This window comes from Bos indicus x Bos taurus, unplaced genomic scaffold, assembly GCF_003369695.1.
Source record: "Bos indicus x Bos taurus breed Angus x Brahman F1 hybrid unplaced genomic scaffold, Bos_hybrid_MaternalHap_v2.0 tig00011774_arrow_arrow_obj, whole genome shotgun sequence".
NCBI classification, from domain to species: Eukaryota; Metazoa; Chordata; class Mammalia; order Artiodactyla; family Bovidae; genus Bos; species Bos indicus x Bos taurus.
In genome coordinates this window covers 16,614-42,558 of record NW_020867929.1, presented here as the reverse complement: position 1 = coordinate 42,558, position 25,945 = coordinate 16,614, and the positions used below count along the sequence as shown (strand labels likewise).

Sequence of the window (25,945 nt, the reverse complement as noted above, 5' to 3'; positions counted from 1 at the left end):
CCTATGGGCCCGCCCCCAGCCGCGTCCGGGTCTCTCTCTGGTCCCTGCCAAATTTCGCTGGGCCACTCCTCGTCAGTCTCCGAGCATGAGCCCCACCTATCCCTCTTCTTCCGGGCCCCGGGGCAGCCGCTGCAGAAGGATGGAGCCTGGGACCGGCACCTTCTCGGAGGAGCAATTCAGGGAGGCCTGCGCCGAGCTCCAGCGGCCCGCACTCTCCGGGGCCGCCTGGGAGCTGCTGGAGGAGACCCAGGGCATCAGCGTCTACCGGCTGCTGGACCAGGTAGCTGTCCGTCCCTAGAGGACCGCCGGGCGGCCGTCTGCGGGGACAGGGTGGGGGGTGCTTCCAGGGGTGTGGTGGAGTGGGAGGTGCTCCCGGGGGATGGGGGTGGGAAGTGCTCCCGGGGGCGGGGGTGAGGGACCGGACAGGGCAAGTTTTGCCAAAAGTTGATGGCAGAGTGAAAACGTGGGTCTGTGCGGATTCTTGCTTAGCCCCACCCACTTGCCTGCAAGGGACGTGAGCCTCTTTCCCACGTGGGGTGCCAGTGCTATCTGTGTGGCGGGGAGTATGTAAGATTGAATCCAGGAAGAAAAGCGACCGGGGTGTTCAGAGAGTGGATGTACAGGGTGGATGTGTGGTGTGAGGAATGTTGCTGAGAAGGGACCTACCGTCCACTCTAGTCATTTCACTAACTTGCTCCTTGGAGTGCTGCCGCTTTCCTTGTAAACTGCACCGAATAGCTTTAGCCTGAGAAAAAGTCTGGGGAAAAGTTGAAGGGTAGGAGGAATGGAGTTGCGGGGGGTCGGCAGGCCTTTGGAGCCAGGTAACCGGCCAGGTGGAATGATGGCCTGTCATTGGGTGTGTCCAGGGGTCAATGAGCAGTGAAGCTCAGTGTGGAGCAGGCAGAATTAATTTCTGAGTGTCATTTAAGCATTTACCTGGCTGCAAAAATGGACATGTTTCAGAAAAAACTTTTATCTTCTGGATAAAATTGTTTCATTTTCCGCACAGGCCACTTCCAGGCATTTGCCAAATGTTGGCAATTCACTGCTCAGATGTATCTGATGTCTGGCCCCTTTCCCTTCCCTTTTTCCCCTTGACCTTTGTCACTCTGAGTGCCACCTCTTCCCTAAAATGGCAGTGATCTTCTGACTTGCTTTTTGGCCTTCCACCCTTTCCCTTCCATCCTGCACACCTGAAATCAAGCACCTGAAAGAGATTGTGATCTTATTCATGCCCCTTCCAATGGCCCTGTTGATTGTGTAAAAAATAAAACCTACAGTATAGCCTACTCATTTCATGCTGTCTTACGCTCAAGGCACCGTAAGTGCTCTGCAGACACTGACTTAGTCCTCACATCGGTGCCATGTTGTCAGGCACTATATGGACTATCACCTTATTACCAATTTGGAAAATGGATATATGGAAAGATTTAAATTGAAGCTCAAGACTCACTCTGGGGTTGGAACTCAGCTTTCTAGCTCCAGGACCTACGCTATTGATACACTCCTCCCACTGACTCTAGGAGGGCAAGTATGCCAGGTGGGCTGTGCTCAGGGGACTAGGCTGGTCCAGGGCCCATGGCTCCTCCCACTCCGGTCCTGTCCTCCCATCAGCCCTGACCACTCCCCTCACATCCCCTGAAGGGCTGTGCCTTTTATCCCACAGCAGCCGCTGCCTAAGCTGAGGCAGAATGTCTGGCTTTGTATTGTTTCCATGTGTATTGACATGGAGCAGGGCCCACCTCCCTCCTGGGGGGAAGATGGGTATCAGAACTGTTCCTATCCCTCTGAACCATGATATAAGTCTTATTTCCACCTGTTCTGGGCATGAGGGCAGTTATAATACATTGATGTAAGCTACAAGTCTTTCCAGAGAGCTCCCGTAAGTTGGAGGCCATATGCTGGCCTTGAGCCCCAGCAGCTAGGCTGGGGCCACTGCCCATGGCCACCGTGATCTGCACGTGCATTCAGTGTCTAGGGACCCTGCTGTGTCAGGTGCGAGCCCTTTCCTAGAGCCTTAGTTGCACATCCAGTGTTATTTGCTGCCTGACCCATTTTGCTAGAGCCTCATTTTCTTTCCAAGTTGATTCCCATCCTTTACTTTCCTCCTGGAGGAGAATTCCATCGAATCCATCAGTTAGTAAATCTTGTCTTCTGAATGCCACTCCACGTCCAGTGAATTCGGCTTGTCCTACCCTGCCTAGACCTGCACTTATCTCCCCTAACACCCTGTGCCCTCTTCTGTCTGGTGATCCAGTGTGGTTTCATCCACCATGCATGCTGTTGATATTATGTGACTCTGTTTCCTCTTCCCCACACTTTCCTGCCTAGAACCATTGTGCATATGGCCTTGGGTCCCCAGGTCCCTGACTGGAGGTCCAACCAGAAAATCCTGGCCCCTCTGTTAATGTTCACCTTGGTTTACATACCAGACTATTGCCCAGGTCATTCCAGGTCAGGGTTTTCATTGCAATTGTTATCATCTGGCTTTTTCAGTTCTTCCGACTGGTGTACAGAGTGGACTTGTTTGGGGCCCTTTAATGTTAGGGGACTAGCAGAGGGTCTTATTGATCCACCTGACTTTTGATGGAGTTGCATTAAGACCTTTCCTTCAGTCCCATCAATAGACACATTATTCACCTTATTTCCTAATAACCATCTACAGATTTCCACCCTGCTGGAATGAGTCCCTTGATTCTTCCTATCTCTTCCTATTTCTTGTTAATGTGAAACCCATGAGCAGAAGGTGAGACAGGTAATCCGATAAGGCTTCTTGAAATGCTTGATTTTGTTTCAGTAAGGTTACGTTTGGTACCCATACAAAAATAACGCTTTTCATCAAAGTTCTTGCTAAATCTTTGTTGAGTAAGGGACATGTTCAATGGATGAATGTCCTGATTATGGTAAAGGCAGTCCATCATGGTTTGCATACAAAGCATATTAGCTGTTTCATCAGGGGTGTACCATTTGGAATTTATGGAATAAGAAGAATCAGACAGGCCCCCTTCTCAGACTTTTCAGTGACTTTTATCCAGTTGAACCTGGATGGCTGTTCCACAGGGAATAACCCGCTGTGAGTCTGCATTAGGGAGGAGTGATCATGATCTAAAAATGATGCTGTAACGAAGTTACCATCACATGATTTGAAAAGACTGACATAAGCATACAGGTACTTGAGAGAGTTTGCAGTATGACAGATAAATTGTATTTTAAAGTAAAAAAAATTGTGGCTTCTTTTTAGTAGACTCGAATAATTCTGAATCTTGTTCTTGCACAAATGGCTACTTTTGATACTTTTCCGTTTTCTCTTTTCCTATTAAATCACAGAATTTTAGACTTAGAAAGTCTCTTTGCAACCATTCTGTCCAATTCCCATCACCCTTTCTTTTTTCTTTCTTCCTGCTTTCTTTGCCTACTCTGTTTCCTTGTTCTCACCTTCTTTTTCTCTCCCCAAGTGTAGTGCTAACTTATCTTTACATGGCCCCTTAATATACAAAATGCTATTACATGTAAGTTTTCATTTATCCCTCTCAACAAATATAGAAGATAGGTAGAGACAGGTTTATTTTCCTATTTTATGGATGGCAGGTAAGACCCAGAGCGAGCCACACAAGCCCTCATAGCTAGTAATTAGACACGAACCAGTGTACTTGGATAAACTCAGTACCAAATATATAGCTTGCTTCAATTCAGAACTACATTCTTTTTCTCCAAGCTAAGCAAAGCTAAACCAGTCAATTCTAAAGGAAATCAGTCCTGAATATTCCACTGCGGGGACTGATGCTGATGCTGAAATTCCAATACTTTGGCCACCTGATATGAAGAACTGATTCAATTGGAAAAGACCCTGATGCTGGGAAAGATTGAAGGCGGGAGGAGAAGGGGATGACAGAGGATGAGATGGTGGATGGCATCACCGACTCGATGCACGTGAGTTTGAGTAAGCTCCGGGAGCTGCTGATGGACAGGGAGGCCTGGCGTGCTGCAGTCCATGGGGTCGCAAAGACTGAACTGACCTGAAAGCCAAGCTAGGGCAACACTGCTGTGTGCTATGCTAGTCTATGTGGTGCTGTGGAAAAGAGCATGGATTTTGGAGGCAGACAGTGTTGAGTTGCAGTCTCTGCTCTGTTCCGCTGTCATTCATTTATTCAGGAGATGTTCACTGCGTGCCTCCCATGTGGGAGTGCCCTGACAGACACTGGGCATGAGCAGGGAGCAGGCAGTTGGAGCTGCTGGTTCAGTGAATGAGCTTCTTAAACAATAAACAGTACTCACTGATGATAATAAACATAGTATATAATGAAATGGCAGCTGAAAAATGCTACAGAAACAGTAAAGTGGGATGAAGGGATACAGAGATGTTATGGCAGAGGTGGGGATATCCAGGTGTGCTTTAGATACAGGGAATCTGGAAAAACCCTCTTCCAGAGGTTAACAATTGAGTGGAGATATAAATGAAAGAAGAGATTGCGCCCTGCCAATATCAGAGGAGAAATGGACCAGAGAGTGTTCCTCAAAGCTCAAGAGCTGCCTGGGGAGCTCTCAGGTCACCTCTCAGCCCTATTAGAGCCCCATCGTGAACAGAGTTGAAGTGGAGCTTGGATGGTCCTTTTGAGAAGTTCCCCTTTCGCCTAGAGGCTGATTATTCTGTCCTGTCTACTTTGGTGTGTTTGCTGCTGCTGCTGCTAAGTCACTTCAGTCGTGTCCGACTCTCTGTGACCCCATAGACATCAGCCCGCCAGGCTCTCCTGCCCCTGGCACTCTCCAGGCAAGAACACTGGCGTGTGTTGCCATTTCCTTCTCCAATGCATGAAAGAGAAAAAGTGAAACTGAAGTTGCTCAGTCGTGTCCGACTCTTAGTGACCCCATGGACTGCAGCCTACCAGGCTCCTCCGCCCATGGGATTTTCCAGGCAAGAGTACTGGAGTGGGGTGCCATTTCCTTCTCCGTTGGTGTGTTTGAAATGCTTAAAAATAAAATATGTTTTTGTTGCTTCTTTTTGTTTTTTCATGTGAAAGCTTTCCAAGAAGTTGTAATGAGCGTGCTGTGTTATAACCATTGCAGTAGAGGGAACGCTGAGTGCTAAGTTCCAGAGCCAGGCTGACCTTCCTCCTTTTCCAGGAGGGGCCAGAAGGACACAGGACCAGGGTGAACCTGGTGTTGGAGAGTGGCCCCCACTTACTACTTGGGGGATATAGGCCGGCTGCTGTTTCATTTAAAATCTCAGCTTCCTCATTTGCAAAACAAGTCTAATTCTTGCTTTTTAGGATCATTGGTTTCTGACAAACATTGAATGAAATGATCCATGGCAGAGTAATTCTTGACCTTGAGCATACACTAGACTCATCTGCAAAGCCTGTTAACATTCATCTGCAAAGCCTGTTAAAATTCACAGTTAATATCCTGCTCCGTTTCAGATTCAGTGGATCTGGGTGGGACTTGAGAGTTGGCTTTACATTCTTTACTTCTCCTCCTCCTCCTTTTTAACATTTTGTTTTTACGAATGGCCACGTGATACTGAAGCTCCATGGATTATACTTTGCGAACCACTGATGTAAGGGGAGCTTCTCACGTGCTGCTCGAGGTGCACCACCCCACGTGGTGGCACCGAGAGGCAGGAGAGGGAAGAGCGAAAAGGAGGACTATCTTAAGGTGGAAGTCATGTCCACGTGAAGACCAACTCTTCCTGGTTTTTCAGTGTCCACTTGGGAGTGCATGTGGTCCCCTGAACAGCAGGGAGAAGGTTCCCTTGGAGAGAAGGGTCATGGGTCATTTGCAAAAGCTTTCCCAGAGATCTGCAGTCAGGTCTCCCTGGAGCTTTAGGCTGGATACTATGCCAGTAGACACTGTGACCTGCCTGTAGATGGAGTGAAACTGGCATGCAGAGCTCACATCATTGATTTAGACCAAGAAAATGTTGGTCTGGAAAGATCTGACTGAGGGCTTGACTTCTTACGATTTGAAACCAAGTGTCTGGCACTGTGTGAAGCGGCTGCCTTTGTCCTTGCAAAGGTCTTCTCATCAGTGAGTTTGGTCAAGAGAAGACAGTACTTTCCCAGGGACTGTTCTTTCCTGTGCTGTTGCCCTACTGAACTACTGAGAGCCTGGCCTTACTCGGAAAACTGGGTTCAGCCGTGCTGTGTCGAGAGATAGCTTGGCCTTTTGGAAGGAAGCAGTGATTAAACTGCCATGGAAACGGATTACCTCAGTGGTGAGAAGCTTCACTCTGATTTCCCAGATGGGATGGTAATCTGACTTGCATCACGGACCTCTTCACTTCTGGGTGAAGGACTCTTCTCCCTTTTCCCATCCTACTAGGTACTAACATGATCGATGGAGCAGTTGATGCATTGGGGACACCTACAGAGCCATATGTACGAGTGGGTAGGACCACCGTGGCTAAAGCTGAGCAGCATGTGCAGCCTTCCTCTACTTGCTGCCACTGGTGCAGGTCTGCTCGCTCTCTCTGTCTCTCTCCTGCCCCATCGCCCCTCAGTGTAACTGGATAGATAATGTTGGAGCCTCAGCTCTCTCTCCTCACTTCTCTCAGGACGAGCCTGTGGTGTGAGGCAGCATGAAGATGCTGACTGATCACAAGGTGCTGGTCCAAGATTTGAAGGCATGCCTTAGCGGGGAGGGGGGAGCAGGATCCCCCAGGCCTGTCTGAGGGTGTAAGTCAGACTTTGTATTGCACAGCTGGTTTGGGGCTGTTTGAATACACCCTAGTAAGAAGAAACCTCCAAAATACTGCTTCATGACCCATTCAAGCAGTGTTTCAGAACTTACTGTGTGCCTGCATTTTGGTGATGCCTGATGTATTCATCAGACAGAAAGTTCATACCTTCCAGAAACTTTAAGACAATAAAACAGGCACCTTTTATGCAATGTCTATCTGAGTTCCTGACCTATAGCATATGTTTTTCTCCCTGAAAAGCTTCTTTTAACATTTCTTCCAGAGCCAGGTCTGCTGCTGATGAATTCCCTGTTTCTGTTTGTCTGAAAAAGTTTGTATTTCTTCTTCACTTTTGAAGGATGGGTTCATTGGGTATAGAATTCTAGGTCAGTGATTGATTTAGTGTATATTTCACCCTACCTTTTCTCTTTTTGCAGAGTGGTTTCTGATGAGATGTCTGCTCTAATTATCATCGGTATTCCTCTATAAGTAGAGTGATGGCCCTTTCCTTCCTGACAGCTTCTTTTAAGATTTTCTTTTTCTCTTTGGTTTTCTGGGTTTGAATATGTTTTGTTTAAGAGTGTTGTTGCTTATCCTGTATGGTGTGCTCAAGATCAGCAGATTTACTTTGAAGAGTGGTCTGAGCTTAAATGGTAAAGCCACATGTGATTTAAAATAAAATATAATATATTTGGGGTTTATAATGCAAAGATTCCTCTCTTGCATGTGGAGTAGCAGTATGACTCTAGTAATCCAGAGCTTTTCTGGACTGTATGTTTTTAGAAGTGGTGGCGGCAATGGTCTAAAGCAGGGATTGCAAATTTTTTTTTTTTTTCCTGTAAAGAGCCAAATAGAAACTACTTTAGGCTTTATAGACTAAGAGGCTGTATATTGACTTACATAACCACTTTGAAATCTAAAAAACTATTGTTAGCTGTGGACTGTGAAAAATAGACAGCATGACAGATTCAGTAACTCCTGGTCTAAAATACAGTTCTGATGCTTAATTGCTCTGAGGTTTTGGGATTTATGAACCTAGGGCCCTAGCTGAGTCTCAGCTTCCTCATCTGTAAGCTGGAGATAATTCCTTTTCTGCCAGAGTTGTGCCAGGGATCCAATGAGAGGATACATTTTGAAGCCCCTAGTAAATTAAATGGTGTTTGCTGTGAGTAGGGTGATCTCTGTTCTACTCTACCCTTCAAGACCTGCATTATGTTTGTCCTGGTGAAACATATGACAAAGCTCTTTCACTCAGAACTGTCCACTAGAATGTTCAATCACATGGTCGCCTTGGCCAGAGCTCTGTCTACTCTGACGGCTTGTTGTTTCTCTAATAATATGTTGGGAGAGGCCAGTGACGCTTGGAGGCGGGATCATAGGCTGTGAACTCTGCCGTCATATCGCTGGCTTCAGGTCCAGGTTCTTTTGCAACGAATGAGCTTCAGGTCAAGCTCATTACTTGTGTGACCTTAAGTGAGTTTCATAATCTTCTAGTTTTAACAGCTGTATTTCTTGAGGTATCATTTAAGTACCTCAAAATTTACTCATTTTAAGTGTATAGTTCACTAATTTTTAGTAAGTTTATGGAGTCACACATCCTTCCCCGAGTCTAATTTTCGAATATTTGTGTTATCCCCAAAGAAACCTGTTCCCCATTTGTAGTCATCCCCTGTTTCCGTTCCCAGTCTTAGACAGCCACCAAGCTACTTGGTGTCTCTGCAGATTTGCATTTTTCTGGGTAGTCTGGGGCAGGAACACTGGGTTAGGGACTGGAAGGAAAGTTTCCCATCCAGGTTTTGCCAGCAGGAGTCATCAGCTGCCTTTTGATGCGTTGCTGTCATTTTTTTCATAAGGATCTAAGACTCCTTCCAGCTCTGAGAGCCTGTGCCATCTTTATTGACATCTTTAGCTTGTCGTTTGGAACAGTGGCTTGGAGCAAGTGTGCAGAGAGAGTAGAGCCATATTAGGAGCCGTCGTGGGGAGAAGAAGGGGACGGTGCCCTCCTCTCTCTGGCTGTCCCCAGAGCTAACTGTAGAACTCGAGCAAGTATGTCACCTCTCTGAGCTTCATGTCATAGGGACGTGACACCAGTGTCCCTATTGATACCACAGGGCTCTATTGAGATTACACAAGATAGTGAACCTAAAACTAGAACCTGCACTGTGTTTAGAGAAATGAATGTTCGTATTATTGAAAGAGTTTATAGCAGGTCAGAGTGATTGGACAGCTTCCAGCGCAGAATGCATGGCAGCTGTAGTGATGCTGACAGATCACCAAGGCAAATCCATTCCAAGCTGAAAAGCCAAGTGTAAACCTTGCCTGACTGTTTTCTCAGGCCCAAGAATATAGTGGGCCCATGGTGGTTGTTGCTGTGTTTTTTTTTTTCCCTGTGGTACATAGTAGAAGGAGGTGGAACTTTCTGTAATAGAGTGTGTGAAGTTTCAGATTTCTATGCAGAATTAAATATGCTGCAGTTTAATGTCCATTAATTGTGTCCATTATCTCTTATTCTCTTCCTTAACTATTTGTTTTAGTAATGCTTATGTATTTTTGTACTATTTTAATGAATTACATAGTGTAGTATTGTGTGCTATTTTAATGAACTCCATAATGAATCACACAGTCTCACATGCTTGGAAATGTTCAGAAGTCTGATCAGTACTGTTTTGTCAGTCTACTTTAATGCCAAATAAGAAGCAAACCTGGACTTAGATTGGAGGACATTGTATTAGGAAGAATACTTTGACCATAAGATCCGTGAGTTTCTCAGGGGAGAGGCAGAAAGGTCTTTTTTTTTTTCCCAGAGAGAGAGGAGTCAGCAAGACTGAAACCGCTTGTGGGGAAGTGAGGTGAAGGTGGTCTGCTGAAGAATAGAACAGAATGTCTTACCCTGAGGCCAGTTCATTCTCAGCAGGGCTGGATGCTGCTTAGAATGAGGCTGGGCCAAAATTTAGAGTCTGGAGGAAGGAGATGCTTAACTAGTTTGGTGAACAAGCGTTTTGTGCCTATTGATCCTTGAAATAAGTAGCTTAGAGGATCATTTGTGGGACCGTCAAAGGGAATTTAGAGGTGTTGTGTCTGGCCTTGTGATAGGTAAACAAAGGGTGTGTGTGTGTGTGTGTAAAAGTGATTCTTTTGTGATAGCTGTTTTTTGAAACACAAAGCATGGGAGAGTTTCTTAATCTCTGTTGTTTTTCAGGATCGCAGAGCTCAAATAAAATTCTCAATAAGAACCACTTGTAATGAGTAGGATTGCTTGTAGCTGCAAGTAACAGAAAACTGGATTAACAAAGTCTTAAACAAGTGAAAAGGGAAAGTGAAAGTTACTCAGTCGTGTCCGACTCTTTGGACCCCCTGGACTATACAGTTCATGGAATTCTCCAGGGCAGAATACTGAAGTGGGTAGCCATTCCCTTCTCCAGGGGATCTTCCCAATCCAGGGATCGAACCCAGTCTCCTGCATTGCGGGCAGATTCTTTACCAGCTGAGTCACCAGGGAAGTCCCCAAAGAGGGGTTTCTATTTCTCACCTAGCAGGTAGTCCAGAGGTTAGCAGTTGCTGGCGTTGAATCAGTTGATCAACAATGTCAGTAAAACTCTGAATATTTTCACTCTGCTTTCTCATTTTTATTGTCTCTTAATCACAAAATAGCTGCTTCAGCTCTAGAATCATACCCATATTCAAAAGAAGAAAGAATCGTCTTATGGCTGCCTCTACCTGTAAAAGAGATGAGGAAAATTATCAGCTGTGCAATTTTCTTAGTAAGAAAGAGAGTATATGCTATAATGAATCTCCCGTTTCTTCTGGGAATTATATTCTACACATGGTATCAACTGATTCTCTACCATTGACTAATTCTTTTACCACCTGTAGTGTAGGAAATTACAGTATCCTGTAATCAGTGCGTCATTAGAAAAGTATGTTGTTTTTCGGTTGTTCAGTCGTGTCCAACTCTTTGTGACCCCATGGACTGCAGCACGCCAGGCTTTCCTATCCTTCACTGTCTTCCAAAGTTTGCTTAAACTCATGTCCATTTAGTCGATGATGCCATCCAACCATCTCATCCTCTGTCTCCCCCTTCTCCTCCTGCCCTCAATCTTTCTGACATCAGGGTCTTAAAAAATAGTGGATATTTATACAAGTGGTTCACTGTGCTATACAGTAGAAACTAACCCTAAAAGTAATGTAAAAAAGAAAAGCATGCATTGCATTTTACTTTGGATAAAGAAATTGAGCCATTCTTAAAAGTGTTTTTCTGGAGGACCTTCAGGAAAAGCCAAGCACCTTTTGAGTATACTTGTTTAGTCATTTATTGAAATGTTAGAATTTCAAAACGTATCTGCAAAAAATTTTGCACCAGAATTATATCTCTAATTTGAAAGAGAATTACACATCAGTACATTGCCCAAATAAAACTAAGATTTATGCGTCCTCCTACTAAATTATTTGTACAAACAGTGGTACCCAGTCCTGGTGAGATGTTTCTTTGCTACTGGTGAGAGTATAAATAGGTAAAATTCTTTCTTAAAGATTTATAAAAAGTATAAAGAGCATTAAAATGTTAATGTCATTGACCCTAAAATTGATCTCTGAAGAGGCATTTTGCTTGCCTAATGAGGAAGTTAGAATTAGGAACCAGGTTTGTCCATTTGGAATAATTTTTCCAGCAATGTTCATAATTGTGAAAATATATGGAAACAGAAATAACTTACAGAATAATAAAATTAGCTGATCACTCAGTTTCAAAATGATGTCATTAAAAATAGGAATACAGTCTGTTTATACTATCTTACTCCCATTGTATAACACATAGAAATATTTATTTACTCAAAAAATATGCAAAATATTCAGTTGGTATTTGAGGATTATGAAGTTACATGTTTTAGTTTTCTTTATTATTTTTGGCATCTTCTAATTTTTCTCAATGAATATGACTTACTTTTATAATTATGAAAATTTCATTTTTAAGAGACATAATGAAAATGTGAGTTTGTTTCTTTTGAAACAAACCCCTTCTTTTGAAAGGAATGAGGGGTAAAAATTGCTTTGACCCGGAATTTGAGTGGGGCTACTCGGTGCTTGAAAAGAGCATTTTATGGACGGACTAGCAAAGGTGTCACCAAGCACTTTGCTTCTCCGGTGTTCCGGCATTTCTCAGTCCTGCCGTGAAGGGACTGTTTAAAGGCAGTCGTCATAGTAGTTCCTTCTTGGGTATTCACGTAAGTCGCATCACTCTCTTTTTCTCTTTTAGAGGGCTTTCTGTTTTCTGTGGTATTACTGGAGTGAAGTCACTAAGAGCAGAAACTACATTCAAAAGGGAAGGGGACTTATTCCAGGAAACACTTTGTCTTCATGTGTCCAGATAACCAAAGCTAACTCATGGAAGCTGAGAAGATCTTTTTTTCCATACATAATTATCCCTTTTGCGCACTGTATAGAAAATCAGTTCAGTTCAGTCACTTAGTCGTGTACGACTCTTTGAGACCCCATAGACTGCAGCACGCCAGGCCTCCCTGTCCATCACCAACCCTGGAGTTTGCTCAAACTCATGTCCATAAGTCCATGATGCCATCCAACTATCTCATCCTTCGTCATCCCCTTCTTCTCCTGCCTTCGATCTTTCCCAGCATCAGAGTCTTTTCTAAGGAATCGGTTCTTCGCCTCTGGTGGCCAAAGTGTTGGAGCTTCAGCACCAGTCCTTCAGCATATAAGTGATATGCTATCACTTATATATGGAATCTAAAGTAGGACACAAATGAGCATGTTTATGCAACGAAAACAGACTAACAGATATAGAGAACAGACTTGTGGTTGCCTGGGGGAGATAGAGCGGGGGTGTGAAGGATTGGGAGTTTGGGTCTGGCAGATGCAAACTTTTACATGTAAGATGGGTGAACAAAAAATCCTACTGTATAGCTCAGGAACTACATTCAATATCCTGTGATAAATTAAAACATAATGGAAAAGACCATGGAAAAGAAGGTATGTATATCTATAACTGAGTCACTTTACTAAACAGCAGAATTTAATACAACACTGTAAATCAACTATACTTCAATAAAAAATGGTAAAAAGAGAAGCAATATATCATATATTGCAATTAGGGATTTGTGGATTTTAGCATTACATGCCATTTAAATTTTCTTCACATTTTATAATTTTTCTTAATTAATATGAATTATTCTTATAGTTATAAAAATTCACTTTATTGTTTCAAAGACAAAATGAAGTTGTGAATATGTTTGCTGAGGTCCTCTTTCAAAGGAAATGATTCTTTGATGCAAGAATTCGGATGGGGCTGCTAAACACCTGTAAAGAACATTTTATTGATGGACAAGGAAAGGTGTCATCCCACAATTTGTCCTCTGGTGTTCTGGCATTTTTCAGTCCTGCCATGAAGACAGTGTTTAAAGAAAGTTGTCATGATCGTTCATTCTTGGGTATTCACATAAATCACACTGTTTTATTTTTCTCTTCCTTGAGGGCTTTCTTTTTTCTTTTCTGTAATATTACAGGACTGAAGTCCCTAAGGGCTCAAATGATCGATACATGCAGGAGGGCTGGGAACTAGTTCCAGGAAGCAGTTTGCCTTCATTTATCCAGATAACCAAAGCTAATTCATGTGAAGTTGGGGAGATCACAATCTCTACACATAGCTATCCTTTTTGCTCACTGTGTATAGATAACGGGGCCACACTATTCCTGAACAGAAGGTAATTCTTTGTCTTCCCAAGCTAACTAAAACGTGTGTGGGTGTAGATATGTGCTGGTATAAAGCCTCATCCTCTGTGAAGTTGATGGGAGGAGACAGGAGGAGGAGGACTTTTCTCTTGACTCCCTCCCTCCTGTGGGGTTCCATGGCACAGCATGCGTGGAGGTCAGACCTACCAGTCTCTCATTTGCTCATTGGAAACTCTTGGTATAATGCCACGTGCTCTCAGAGCTGAAACACCCGTATGAATTCAGTTTCAACTTTACTTTCCTTTTTCCTCCAGGTACTTTCACAGACATCTGAGATTCCTAAACTGAGAATTATGGTTATGCCACCTAAGTCAGGAGACCCTTGAAGCCTCAGGATCTCTAGACAGATTTTCACGTTTACACCTTGACTTCACATAAGTTCTTGGAACAATGTTTAAGAATGTAGGTTCATTCCTCTGGGGTTAGCCATTAGGACTGCGTTAGCACCTGGAAGTAGAGGTACATTTAAAAGGTTCATTTTTGTTTCTTGTGTTTGTTTCTGTACTGGAACTAAGTCATTAGTTTAATCCTAACAAAGAACCCTTTGCCAAGAGGGTCAGGAATTGTACAATAAACTTTTTGGCAGGGGTGTCAGGAATTAGTTGCCATTGTACAGCGAGTGAAGTGTATCCCCTCCAGCCTACATCCTCACAGAATATGGCTTGAAAACAAGGAAAATCTCTTGTACTTAGACATTTAGAAATGATCTTTTTTTTCTGAATAAAAAGGACTGTGATTTGAAGCTGGTGTTTCTTTCCCCATTTTGTTCTTTTTTAAATCTTTTTAAAAATTTTTAATTGGAGGATAATTGCTTTACAATATTGTGTTGGTTTCTGCAATACAATACAACAGCATGAATCAACCATAAGCATACATATATCCCCTCCCTCTTGTAGGTCTCCTCCATCCTCCCCTTTCACCCCACCCCCCCGACCCCTGCCTCTAGGTTGTCACAGAGCACTAGGCTGAGCTCCCTGCGTTATACAACAGCTTCCACCAGCTTTCTATTTCACATATGTTAATGTATATGCTCAATGCTACTCTCTCAATTTGTCCCACCCTCTCCTTCTTCTGTTGTATCCACAAATCTGCTCTCTATCTACATGTATCCTTTTTCATTCTTTTATACACAAGTTTTTTATAGAAAAAAAAAAACAGTTGCTGAAAAATTCCATCTTGGAATTGGTAAAACAATAATGTTTGGGGTTTCATTATGGCCCATGGTTATCTAAAATAGTCTGAACTCTGCCTATGTGACATTTCCACATGAGTGTTTAATAAGCACTTCAAACTCAGCATGCTCAAAGTAGAACTCTCGGTCAGCCCACAGGTCACCACCTCTGCAAGCTTTCTCTCTCTCAGGAAATGGATATCCCATCTACCTGGTTGTTTAAGCAAATGTTAAAAGATTTGTTCTAGCTATCTCTGTCTCTACAGCCAATCTGTCAGCAATTTCTGTTGACATTACTTGCAAAATGTTACCCTAAATTACTGACTTCTCCCCATCACTATTGTTACCACTCTAGCCAATCATCAACCTCTCTTCTCTGGATCATTGTACTGGTCTTCTAACCCATCTCCTTACTCATTTATGTTCTATTTTCTACCAAGAAGCAAGAACTATTAAAAAAGAAAACAATTTCCCTATTTTAAGTTATTGACTGGCTTTCCATAGTTACTAGAATAAAATCTTTTTGCCCACTGCCTTGGTTCACAAAGCCCTCTGGACCCCGCCCCCACTACTTCTCTGACAGCAGCTCCTATCACTTTTCCCCATCACAGTTCTCTGGTCTCCCTGACTTTCTGTTCTTTGAGGAAGACAACCAATCCATCAGCCTGTGGGCCTTCTCCCTACCAGGAATGGACATTTCTCATCTACCTATGGCCAGCTCCTTCTAATACTCAGAAGAAACTCTTCTGATAAATCCCTCATAGAGACATTCCCTGAACACCTGGTGATATACAACAAACCACCAGCCCCCCAAAACTAGACACCATTTATCACATCACCTCCTTTTATCCTACTTAAATTACCTGGGTACCTGTCACCAGCCCCTGTGGTAAAGAACAAATAGAACTATGAGAGCAAGATCAGCAAGATCTTCACCTGTTCTTTCACCATTGCATTTCCAAGACTGCAGAGGAGATGCCCAGTAGTGAGATGGCACAAGCAACTATTTTTCATATGCTGTGTAATAGCAACTGGGGAATCAATAGGCTGTTTCTGTCTGTTCTCATTTTACAGCCAACTGGACTTTATGAGTATAAGTTCATTGGTACCCTGAGAGCTCCACCAGATCTACTTGTAGATATCTGTATGGATTTAGGCTATATAAGACGGCAGATCCCACAAGTTACAGGTGAGTGACATGTATTCCTTAGAAAAAATCGGTTAGAAGGTAGAATCTATTGCTATTTTCTCTAACCAGCAGAAATCAATAGGTTTACTTTCTATTATACTATGTTTCGTTTTAAATTTTGGCTTAAATTCTGAGGTGCTGTGCTGAAATATGCCTTCAATATTTCTAGGACTTCCTTTTTATACTTTAATAGATTCACTCTCCTATTTGCTCCTGTTTGAACTTACTACAAGTTTGTTGTCATCATACACACACACACACACACACCTGGAAGAGCATGGAAGACTTCTTGGAGAAAGTGGTGTCTGAGCTTTGTTTGACAAATTGAACCAAAGTTTTATAAACAGCAAGAATATATATACATGGTGAGGTGAAAAGTGAAGGGTGAGTGGGTTAAGGACGTTTGGCCCAGGAAACAGTATGAGTAAAATGAAGAAGGCATGAAACAATATGATTTTTTTTTTTTAAATCTGTGAGCAGTTGGGTGCTTTTGGGTTGTTGGGGTAGCAGAATCTGGAATTAACCTGGGAGGAGAGTCCAGAGACCCAAGGGCCTAGGCTGGTCACCTGGCTACACTTCTTAGATTTTTTCCCAGAAATGATTGAGAATTATGAGTGGCATTAAATAGGGGATATTTCTGGCACTTAGAGTGGGGAGTGATCTCTGCTGTCCCAGGCACAATGGACCAGACACAGCTAGCCCAGGGGCCAGAAACCCTGACAGGCACTTGCTGTGGTTAGGAATGCTGGTTGCAAGGAAGAAAAGCTAGCAAATTGCAGTGTAATGAAAGGCAAAAACATTTATTGGTTCATGACATTGAAAATCCACGGCTGTCTGGCTTCCAGGATAGCTGCACATAATAGTTCATTTCTCCAGCTGAACTCTGCCTTCTTCTGTATTGACCAGATTCTCAGGCAGATTCTGTGTCATGCAGAGAGGCCACCAGAAGATGCAGGCTAACATTCTAACCGAGTACACAACCCCAGAGGAACAGGAACTTTCCTACTGATGGCATCCAGAGTCTCAGGATTGGCTCTTATCGCCTCAGCCTGGATCATATATTATTTCCTTCAGCATGCTTGTCATGGTTTAGGGCCACATACTATTTTCAGCTACTCTTACTTTATGGGGAATGGTGGTGCCGTATATTCGAGGGAGAAGCCAGGTGTTCTCTGGCCATCTCCCTGCCAGTTGTGATTCAGTCATGTGCTGTAGCCATTTACAAAGCCTCTGATGTGTGGTACTTGCTATCAACAGTCCACACTATGGAGTATAGTCCAGAGGCTGCAGTAGTTTGACTTTTCTGGAATCATCCTGAGGTTCTTAACCTAACTCTGGTCCTCCCAGATCTTCTATAAGCTACCTGAGAACTTCACAAAGCCACTTTTGGGCCTAAACTTGCGAGAGTGGCAAGCCAGGATTCTGTCCACATATGCCTTCCCTGAACTAATCACTGTGACCATGTTCTGCTCATTTTCCCAGCCCTGAAATTAACACTGAGTCAGTCTGGGAATACCAGACCACCTGACCTGCCTCTTGAGAAATCTGTATGCAGGTCAGGAAGCAACAGTTAGAACCGGACATGGAACAAGAGACTGGTTCCAAATTGGGAAAGGAGTATGTCAAGGCTGTATATTGTCACCCTGCTTATTTAACTTATATGCAGAGTACATCATTAGAAATGCTGGGCTGGATGAAGCACAAGCTGGAATCAAGATTGCTGGGAGAAATATCAATAACCTCAGATATGCAGATGACACCACCCTTCTGGCAGAAAGTGAAGAACTAAAGACCCTCTTGATGAAGGTGAAAGAGGAGAGTGAAAAAGTTGGCTTAAAGCTCAACATTCAGAAAGTGAAGATCATGGCATCTGGCCCCATCACTTCATGGAAAATAGATTGGGAAACAGTGGAAACGGTGGCTGACTTTATTTTGGGGGGCTCCAAAAATCACTGCAGATGGTGACTGCAGCCATGAAATATAAAGACGCTTACTCCTTGGAAGGAAAGTGATGACCAACGTAGACATTATATTAAAAAGCAGAGACATTACTTTGCCAACAAAAGTCCACATAGTCAAAGCTATGGTTTTTCCAGTAGTCGTGTATGGATGTGAGAGTTGGACTATAAAGAAAGCTGAGCACCGAAGAATTGATGCTTTTGAACTGTGGTGTTGGAGAAGACTCTTGAGAGTCCCTTGGACTGCAGGGAGATCCAACCAGTCCATCCTAAAGGAGATCATTCCTGAGTGTTCCTTGGAAGGACTGATGTTGAAGCTGAAACTCAAATACTTTGGCCACCTGATGCGAAGAGCTGACTCATTTGAAAAGATCCTGATGCTGGGAAAGATTGAGGGCATGAAGAGAAGGGGATGACAGAGGATGAGATGATTGGATGGCATCACCAACTCAATGGACATGAGTTTGAGTAAACCCTGGGAGTTGATGATGGACAGGGAGGCCTGGCGTGCTGCGGTCCATAGGGTCTCAGAGTCAGACACGACTGAGCTACTGAACTGAATTGAACAGTCCTGCTTAAACTACATAGTGGGGAAGAAGGTAAAAGGTGATGCTCTGAAGGAGAATGAGATTCTGGTGCAAGAAGGGGAGAGTCATAGCAGAGCAGGCAAAAGCAGCAGATGTCCACTCATTCCTTTTCTTTCAAGGTCATCTTCAACCTCTTGTAGTAATGGACTGATAAATTCTTTACTCCATGTTCTGCTTCTAATAGATTTTCTTTCTTTCAAAAGCTGAATTAAATAACACATTTCTGTGCTGTCAGCACCTTCTCTAGGGATTCTCTTGGTTCCTTCAGAAGCTTAGGCTTGGCTCCTCTTCTAAAGGGTAGAAGCTTCCCACACAGCTTGAGGGCATATGCTGTGCACTTCAAAGCATTGCTTTGCTCTCTCTCTCCAAGAGCTGATGCTATTTGCATACAGTAGCATGGTGGGTGTTAAGGAGATTTGGTCCCTGTAACTATGATATAAAGCAACACGGGAGAGAGGCAAGCATCTTACAGTTAACATAGTTCAGCCACTTTCTAGCTTTTTCAGAAGGACACCTAACCTCTCTTGAAACTTCATTTCTAAGCTGGGTTGCTCATTTCCAGGACACCTGTAATATGTCACAAAATTTAAGATGAGGAGAAAGGTCACAACAGAAAAATTATTGGCACTGTAGTGTCATCTGATGATTACCAAGATTTTAGAACTTGAAAATTTATTTTTGGATGCCTAATTTTGTTTCACTGCATTCTGTCTTAGAATGTTGTTTGTGGTATACAATGAACAAGTTTTGTTGGGTTCTTTTATTTCTACTGTGTTATTCTATCTACCAGACACTGTCCCTGGACAACAAGATTTCAGTGGTTCTAAATATCTGACTTTCTCTAAAATTCAATGCCTCGTGAGTTAGTGGTTTATCACCCTACAAGGTTGTCATATCAAAGCTTCTTGTGAATTGAAGCCAAAGGTACTTCCAGATGCAATAACGTCTTTTGTGTTGTTTTTTGTTTGTTTGTTTTGCTTTGTCTAATAGAAGCCTATGAAACAGAATGCAATGGAGAAACAGTGACCTACATGAAAATGGAGTTCCCTTTTTTTGTGTCCAGCAGAGATGTATCCTTTTCGAATGCATACTATTATTCAGCTTTCTAAGTGTCTTTGTTCTTCATGGCCATGACTCAATGGCGGTATATCCAGAAGGTGGACAACATTGTCTTTGACTCTTGCATAAGCATCTGCTAAAGCTGTCACTTCTTGTGTAGCTTTCAGAGATCTCAGTGTGATTTCTGGGTCTGACGACATGGAACATCTATAATTGTGGGAAGGCAGCTCATACTTTCCCGAGATTTTTCCTAGAAAATCCTTGTACCCCAGATTTGGGGACCTGAAAACAACTTTTCCTTCAGATAATTCAATACACTCCCTCAGTCTGTAGAGGAGGAAGCCGGGCCCCAGAGAGTTAAGGTGATCGAGGCGCACAATCAGGCGGTGAGCAGCCGACTCGGGGATGGAACTCAGGCCCCGCATTTCCAGCTCTCTCCACCGCCCCTCCTCCCCCAGCATTGGCTCTGGACCCTGTGAGTGTGTGTTTCCTGCTCAGTTTCTTAACATTGAATTACCTTCCCTGTAATAGTGCCATAGACATGGTGGCTGGTCTGAGAATCTTTATTGCGATGAAATGATTATATTACTCTTGGTGAACCAGAACCAGTGAGGACATTTGCCTACTACTATTTCGATGTCCACATATCTTCCTGTGGTCACCAGGTATAAGTAACCTTGCCTGAGCATCTTCTGTGCCCAGAGGTCAATGATTAGGGCTTACGGGGACAACAGAGAGCAATGACAGGAACCATTGCTTCCTGCGTGAGATTCTGCTCCAGTCTTTCTCCAATGCCCCCACCAAGCCTGTCTACAGGCAGTGTTCCTCTCTGTTCTTGCACAGTGAAGCCGAATCTCAGAAAAATTAAGTTACCCAGGATCACAGCTGATAAATGACAAATCCTCTGAGATCTCATTGCTTTATTGGAGAAAGGAGGAGTGGGTTCCCCTCATAATTAGAGCAGCAAAGAATCACTGATAGGTGGGTAATGCATGCTCTTGAGCTTCCCGGGTGGCTCAGTGGTGAAGAATCTGCCTGCCAGTACAAGATATGCAGGAGAGCTGTGGGTTTGAGCCCTGGGTCAGGAAGATTCCCTGGAGCAGACATGGCAACCCACTCCAGTATTCTTGCCTGGGAATCCTATGGACAGAAGAACCTGTCAGGCTACAGTCCACGGGGTCACAAAGAGTCAGACACCACTGGGAACTGAGTATGTACACCATGCCTGCTATGAAAAGAGAACACCAGGTGGGAGGTGACAGGGCTCTGCAGGGAAGTTAGGCAGACCAAGCAGGAAGTGAACTGGCAGATTAAGGGAGCAAACACCAAGTGGAGGCAACAAAACAATTGCCTTTTGCTTCTGACTTGTGGGCTTTCCTTTTATCCATCTGAGAGGTTTGACCCTGGCCTTGCCTTGACTGGCAGTGTAGTGCGTCTATGTGAAGCAGCGGCGAGAACTGGACTTCAGAGGGCGGAAGATTCAGGTGGTCCTGGCCAAGGGCACCTCGCTGCCACAGTTTCCAGAGAGACCAGGCTTCATCCGGGTGAGCCAGTGCCAGGTGAAGCTGGCTGTGGAGAGTGCTGGCCATAACCGGAGCAAAGGTAAAATGAAGGCAGTGGTTGGTGTATGGTGCGCCCTGTGAGGGCTGCGGTGACTGTGAGGCTCAGAATATGCAGGATGCATTTCCCCTGAGGTCAGAGAACTGGGCATGACTTCAGAGGAAACAGAGGAGACTCAATCCACCCCTGAAGTTTGGCTACAATGCAAGGTGGATGTTTAAATCTGATCAATGTATTTTTTACTTACTCTTGCATTGTGCAAATGAAATCAGAACATCGAAGTGAACCAAAAGGTTTAGGAATTCACTTCAGGCTGCTCTTGTTCTGCACATTCTGGCTGGAGGTGAGCAGGAAGGCTAGTGGGACCATCTCTGAGGAGGTACCTCTCACTCAGCAAAAACTAAGGGACTCAGGACCTGTCTGCCTTGAGTTCCATACTCAGGAGAGAATCTGGGAGGGGTTTGTGTGGCCACCTGCTGGACTGGAATGGGTATGGCCTGGAGACTGCAGGGAAATCTGAACATTGTTCTGGTGTGTGTTAGATCTGCCGCCTTGGATGCATCACCCCACTCTTCTAAGTCTCAATTTTATCATTTATAAACTGGAGTTTAATTTTATCAACTTTATAATGAAGATAATTGAGAGTAATAACTGAGATACATATCCAAATATCTAGCACTTATGCTATGCTATGCAATGCTATGCTAAGTCACTTCAGTCATGTCCAACTCTACGGACTGTAGCCACCCAGGCTCCTCTGTCCATGGGGATTCTCCAGGCAAGAATACTGGAGTGGATTGCCATGCCCTCCCCATCTAGCACTTGCCATGGGTTAAATAAATAGCAGCAGAATGTGCCTTGACTGTTTGCCAAAGTGTGTATATAAGTGTCCCATAATGGAGATGGGAGAGTCCACTTGAATTGTGTGTTACCTCTCTCCTTAATTTTTGGCCTGAATGTAAACCTGGATGTTTGCTGCTGTATTTTTCCTCCTTTTGAATTGTCCCTTCTTTCCCTCTTTAGTATTTATTTATTGCTTCGTAAACCCTGGTGGCTGGATTCCATCCTGGCTTATCAACTTGCTTGTCAAGGTGAGACTCCCTGAGGCAGGGGGGAAGCGTGCTTGACAAATATTGACTTACCCTGTGGGGCTGTTAGCTGAAGAGATGTGCAATCTCAGGCCTCATGATGCTCTTTTACGAAGCAGCATGGTTGACTGACTCTGGTTAGGACTGGGGTTGCCAACACCCAGGACTGAGGCTGGGACAAAAGACCAAACTCTTCACCCGGAATATCAGCTCCCCACTACTTTCCCACCAAGATCCCACCAGCATCAGTCTCTGGAACCTTTGGACAATAACCTGCTCCTTGTAGGAACAAGGGTGCCTGTGGACCCTGTATCTGCTTATGCAGGAGTTAGGCCAACATGGCTTGGGAGACAATGAGATATGCTCAAGCCTGGGGAAGCCTCCAGTTTCATTTTTGTGTTTTCTTCCTATAAGGAGAAGGGACTTCAGTGGTATGCAGATCACTCCTGGAGACCATTCAGTCTGCTTTGTGAGGTCCTACTTACGGGTTGGTGGGCTCACCAATTCACAGGGAGAGTAAGAAAGTACACAAACTTGAGTAAAACACATCATACTTTGAATTCTGGTCCCTACTTCCGACTGTGTAATCTAAGGAAGCTATCAGTTTCTCCCCTCCAAAAAATGGGGATGGATATTTCCACAATGTAGAGAAGGAGTAACCAAAACAACATTTGGGGAAAGTCTTGGCAATGTTCAACACTAAGGGATGACATATCCTGCCTCTTGCTCCCAATTCTTACCAATTTTCAATTTTGTAAAGCAAGTCCTTTCTTTCATCTTTTTGGAATAACACACAGCCCAGCCCAGTCCCATTTTCTGAATTTTCTTTTTCTTTTCAAAAATAGTGTCTTAGAATTGTCTGAGCTTTCTACTAGCAAAAGCTAAAATATGCAAGGTCTGAAAACTGTGGCCCCTACATTACCTGTGCCCTGAGTCTTACCTTTTTCATCATCAGTGCCAACATTCTGTTGAAATCTTACCAGGAGCCCTATTGTCTTATTTATTATTCCCCAAGGCATCTTCCTTCACCCTTGCCACATCCTGAGAATGAAGAGTAGTTGCTGTGAGGACAGAGTAATGACAATGTCCTTTTCTTTGCAGAATGGAATTCCTGGCTTCCTGGCTGACCTGGAGAATGCCTGCCTGAGGTACCAGAGGAGAACCTAAGAGAGATTTGGGAGCTTTTTGTTCATGAATGATGTCCCTGGAACTGCCCCAACTTCTGCTGCTCAGGATGTCTGTCATTTTTCCATCTCAGAAGCCTGCACACACTCCAGCGCCTTGTGCCCAAGGGTGCCAGCCTGATGCCTAACTTCCTTTCCCATTCTCCCCACTCTGGAACAAACTGCCTTGTTTCACTGTAGAATGTGGGTCAGATTCAGAAAACCCTTGAAGAAAAACTCAGAACTTTTTGTGGATGGACTTACCAAAATGCTCCAAAGACATACAATTCTAAATCAAGAACATAGGAATCTTTTTTTATATATAGTATATTTTCTTACTGAAAGATAATTGCTTTACAGAATTTTGTCATTTTCTGTCAAACCAAAACATGAAAGGTATATATATATATCTCCTCCCTTTTGAACTTCCCTCCCTTCTCCCTCCCCATCCCACCCCTCTAGGTTGAGAACATAGGAATCTTTTGATTTCCATCTTACTTGCAGATCTTCTCCCTGATGTAAAGAAGCAAACTGAGGATAATAAAGATGGATGGGTGGGATGTCCTCCATATTGTTCAAGTTGCCACTCAATTCTTTGAGGAATTAAAGAAACCTATATTATCTTACAAACCAGGCCTTTATTATAACTGCAAAGGAGGCTCTAGGAAGAATTCAAGCCCACTTCCTTTTTACCCATGCCCAAATGTACCCTTTTCTTCTCAAAATGTTTGCAGATGTTCTAAAAGTTATGAACTTAAGGAGCAAAAGTCCTTGGTGCAACTTCCATTCTTTCTTTGTGTCTTTGAGATATAAATATTCTACATAGTCTTCTCTAGGATACAAAAGAATCTCATAAGAAGGAAAGAAAAAAGTCCATTTTGATAATTAGGAGTAGGAAACATCTTAAAAGTTTCACTTGGAAATATTAGTAAAAAACTATCTGAGCAGATAACCTTGATTTACTCCATCTTCCAGAATCACAATGGACCCAAATCTTCTTTTATAAACCCCTGAGTTTCATATTATCATATCTGTTTATTTCTTTCTCTATCTATATGCTCTAGTGAATTTTTGTATTTCTGAATGATATTTCCAAAGTTATTTTTAAAGGCTCCAGTAATTGACTTGAAGTTCAACAAGAAATATACAAATCAAGTGTACTAACAGAAATATAGAAACTAACCCAAATGTTTTCCAGATTCATGTGATCTAGGATAATATTTGGTAAATAAACCTATTTTTCAAGGACAATTGAGTGGTGCTACAAAAACAGTGGAAAATACCCTCATTTTAATCTGGTTATATGCCCAAACTTTTATACTATTCATGGGGTTCTCAAGGCAAGAATACTGAAGTGGTTTGCCATTCCCTTCTCCAGTGGACCACATTCTGTCAGACCTCTCCACCATGACCCTCCCATCTTGGGTGGCCCCATGGGCATGGCTTAGTTTCATTGAGTTAGACAAGGCTGTGGTCCTAGTGTGATTAGACTGACTAGTTTTCTGTGATTATGGTTTCAGTGTGTCTGCCCTCTTGCAACACCTACCGTCTTACTTTGGTTTCTCTTACCTTGGATGTGGTGTATCTCTTCACGGCTGCTTCAGCAAAGTGCAGAGCAGAGCGTGGGCGGCCGCAATGGGGCACAGAGCATGGGCGGCTGCGACGGCGCAGAGAGCGCGGCCGAGACGAACTACCCCAGGTCCGCCGTCAGAGGACAGAATAGGAAAGACGAGAGATCTCTTTAAGAAAATTAGAGATACCAAGAGAACATTTCATGCAAAGATGGGCTTGATAAAGGACAGAAATGGTATGGACCTAGCAGAAGCAGTAGATATTAAGAAGAGGTGGCAGGAATACACAGAAGAACTGTACAAAGTGGATCTTCACGACCCAGATAATCACCATGGTGTGATCACTCACCTAGAGCCAGACATTCTGGAATGTGAAGTCAAGTGGGCCTTAGAAAGCATCACTATGAACAAAGCTAGTGGAGGCGATGAAATTCCAATGGAGCTATTTCAAATCCTGAAAGATGATGCTGTGAAAGTGCTGCACTCAATATGCCAGCAAATTTGGAAAACAGCAGAGATCAACTGGAAAACTCAACAGTGGCCATGTGGAAAAGCAGTCCTTTTCCAGGACCGGACAAGATCAGTTTTCATTCCAATCTAAAAGTAAAGCAATGCCAAAAAATGCTCAAACTACTGCACAATTGCACTCATCTCACACACTAGTATGGTAATGCTCAAAGTTCTCCAAGCCAGGCTTCAGCAATATGTAAACCATGAATTTCCAGATGTTCAAGCTGGTTTTAGAAAAGGCAGAGGAACCAGAGATCACATTGCCAACATCCGCTGGATGATTGAAAAAGCAAGAGAGTTCCAGAAAAAACATCTATTTCTGCTTTATTGACTATGCCAAAGCCTTTGACAGTGTGGATCACAAGAAACTGTGGAAAATTGTTAAAGAGATGGGAATACCAGACCACCTGACCTGCCTCTTGAGAAATTTATATACGGGTCAGGAAGCAACAGTTAGAACTGGACATGGAACAACAGACTGGTTCCAAATAGGAAAAGGAGTACGTCAAGGCTGTATATTGTCACCCTGCTTATTCAACTTACATGCAGAGTACATCATGAGAAATCTGGACTGGAGGAAACACAAGCTGGAATCAAGATTGCCAGGAGAATATCAATAACCTCAGATATGCAGATGACACTACCCTTATGGCAGAAAGTGAAGAGGAAATAAAA

General features: G+C 43.5%; 1 protein-coding gene across 1 annotated transcript; it reads left to right on the top strand.

Annotated features, from left to right (window-relative positions):
- Positions 1-113: 113 nt before the first annotated feature.
- Positions 114-24,440, top strand: LOC113889332 (phosphatidylcholine transfer protein-like). The gene is made up of 6 exons (XM_027536026.1): positions 114-280; positions 15,660-15,774; positions 19,310-19,389; positions 20,809-20,980; positions 21,962-22,029; positions 23,128-24,440. Exons 1-6 carry the CDS (start codon positions 140-142, stop codon positions 23,191-23,193), a joined length of 642 nt encoding a protein of 213 aa, XP_027391827.1. The 5' UTR covers positions 114-139; the 3' UTR covers positions 23,194-24,440.
- Positions 24,441-25,945: the final 1,505 nt, after the last annotated feature.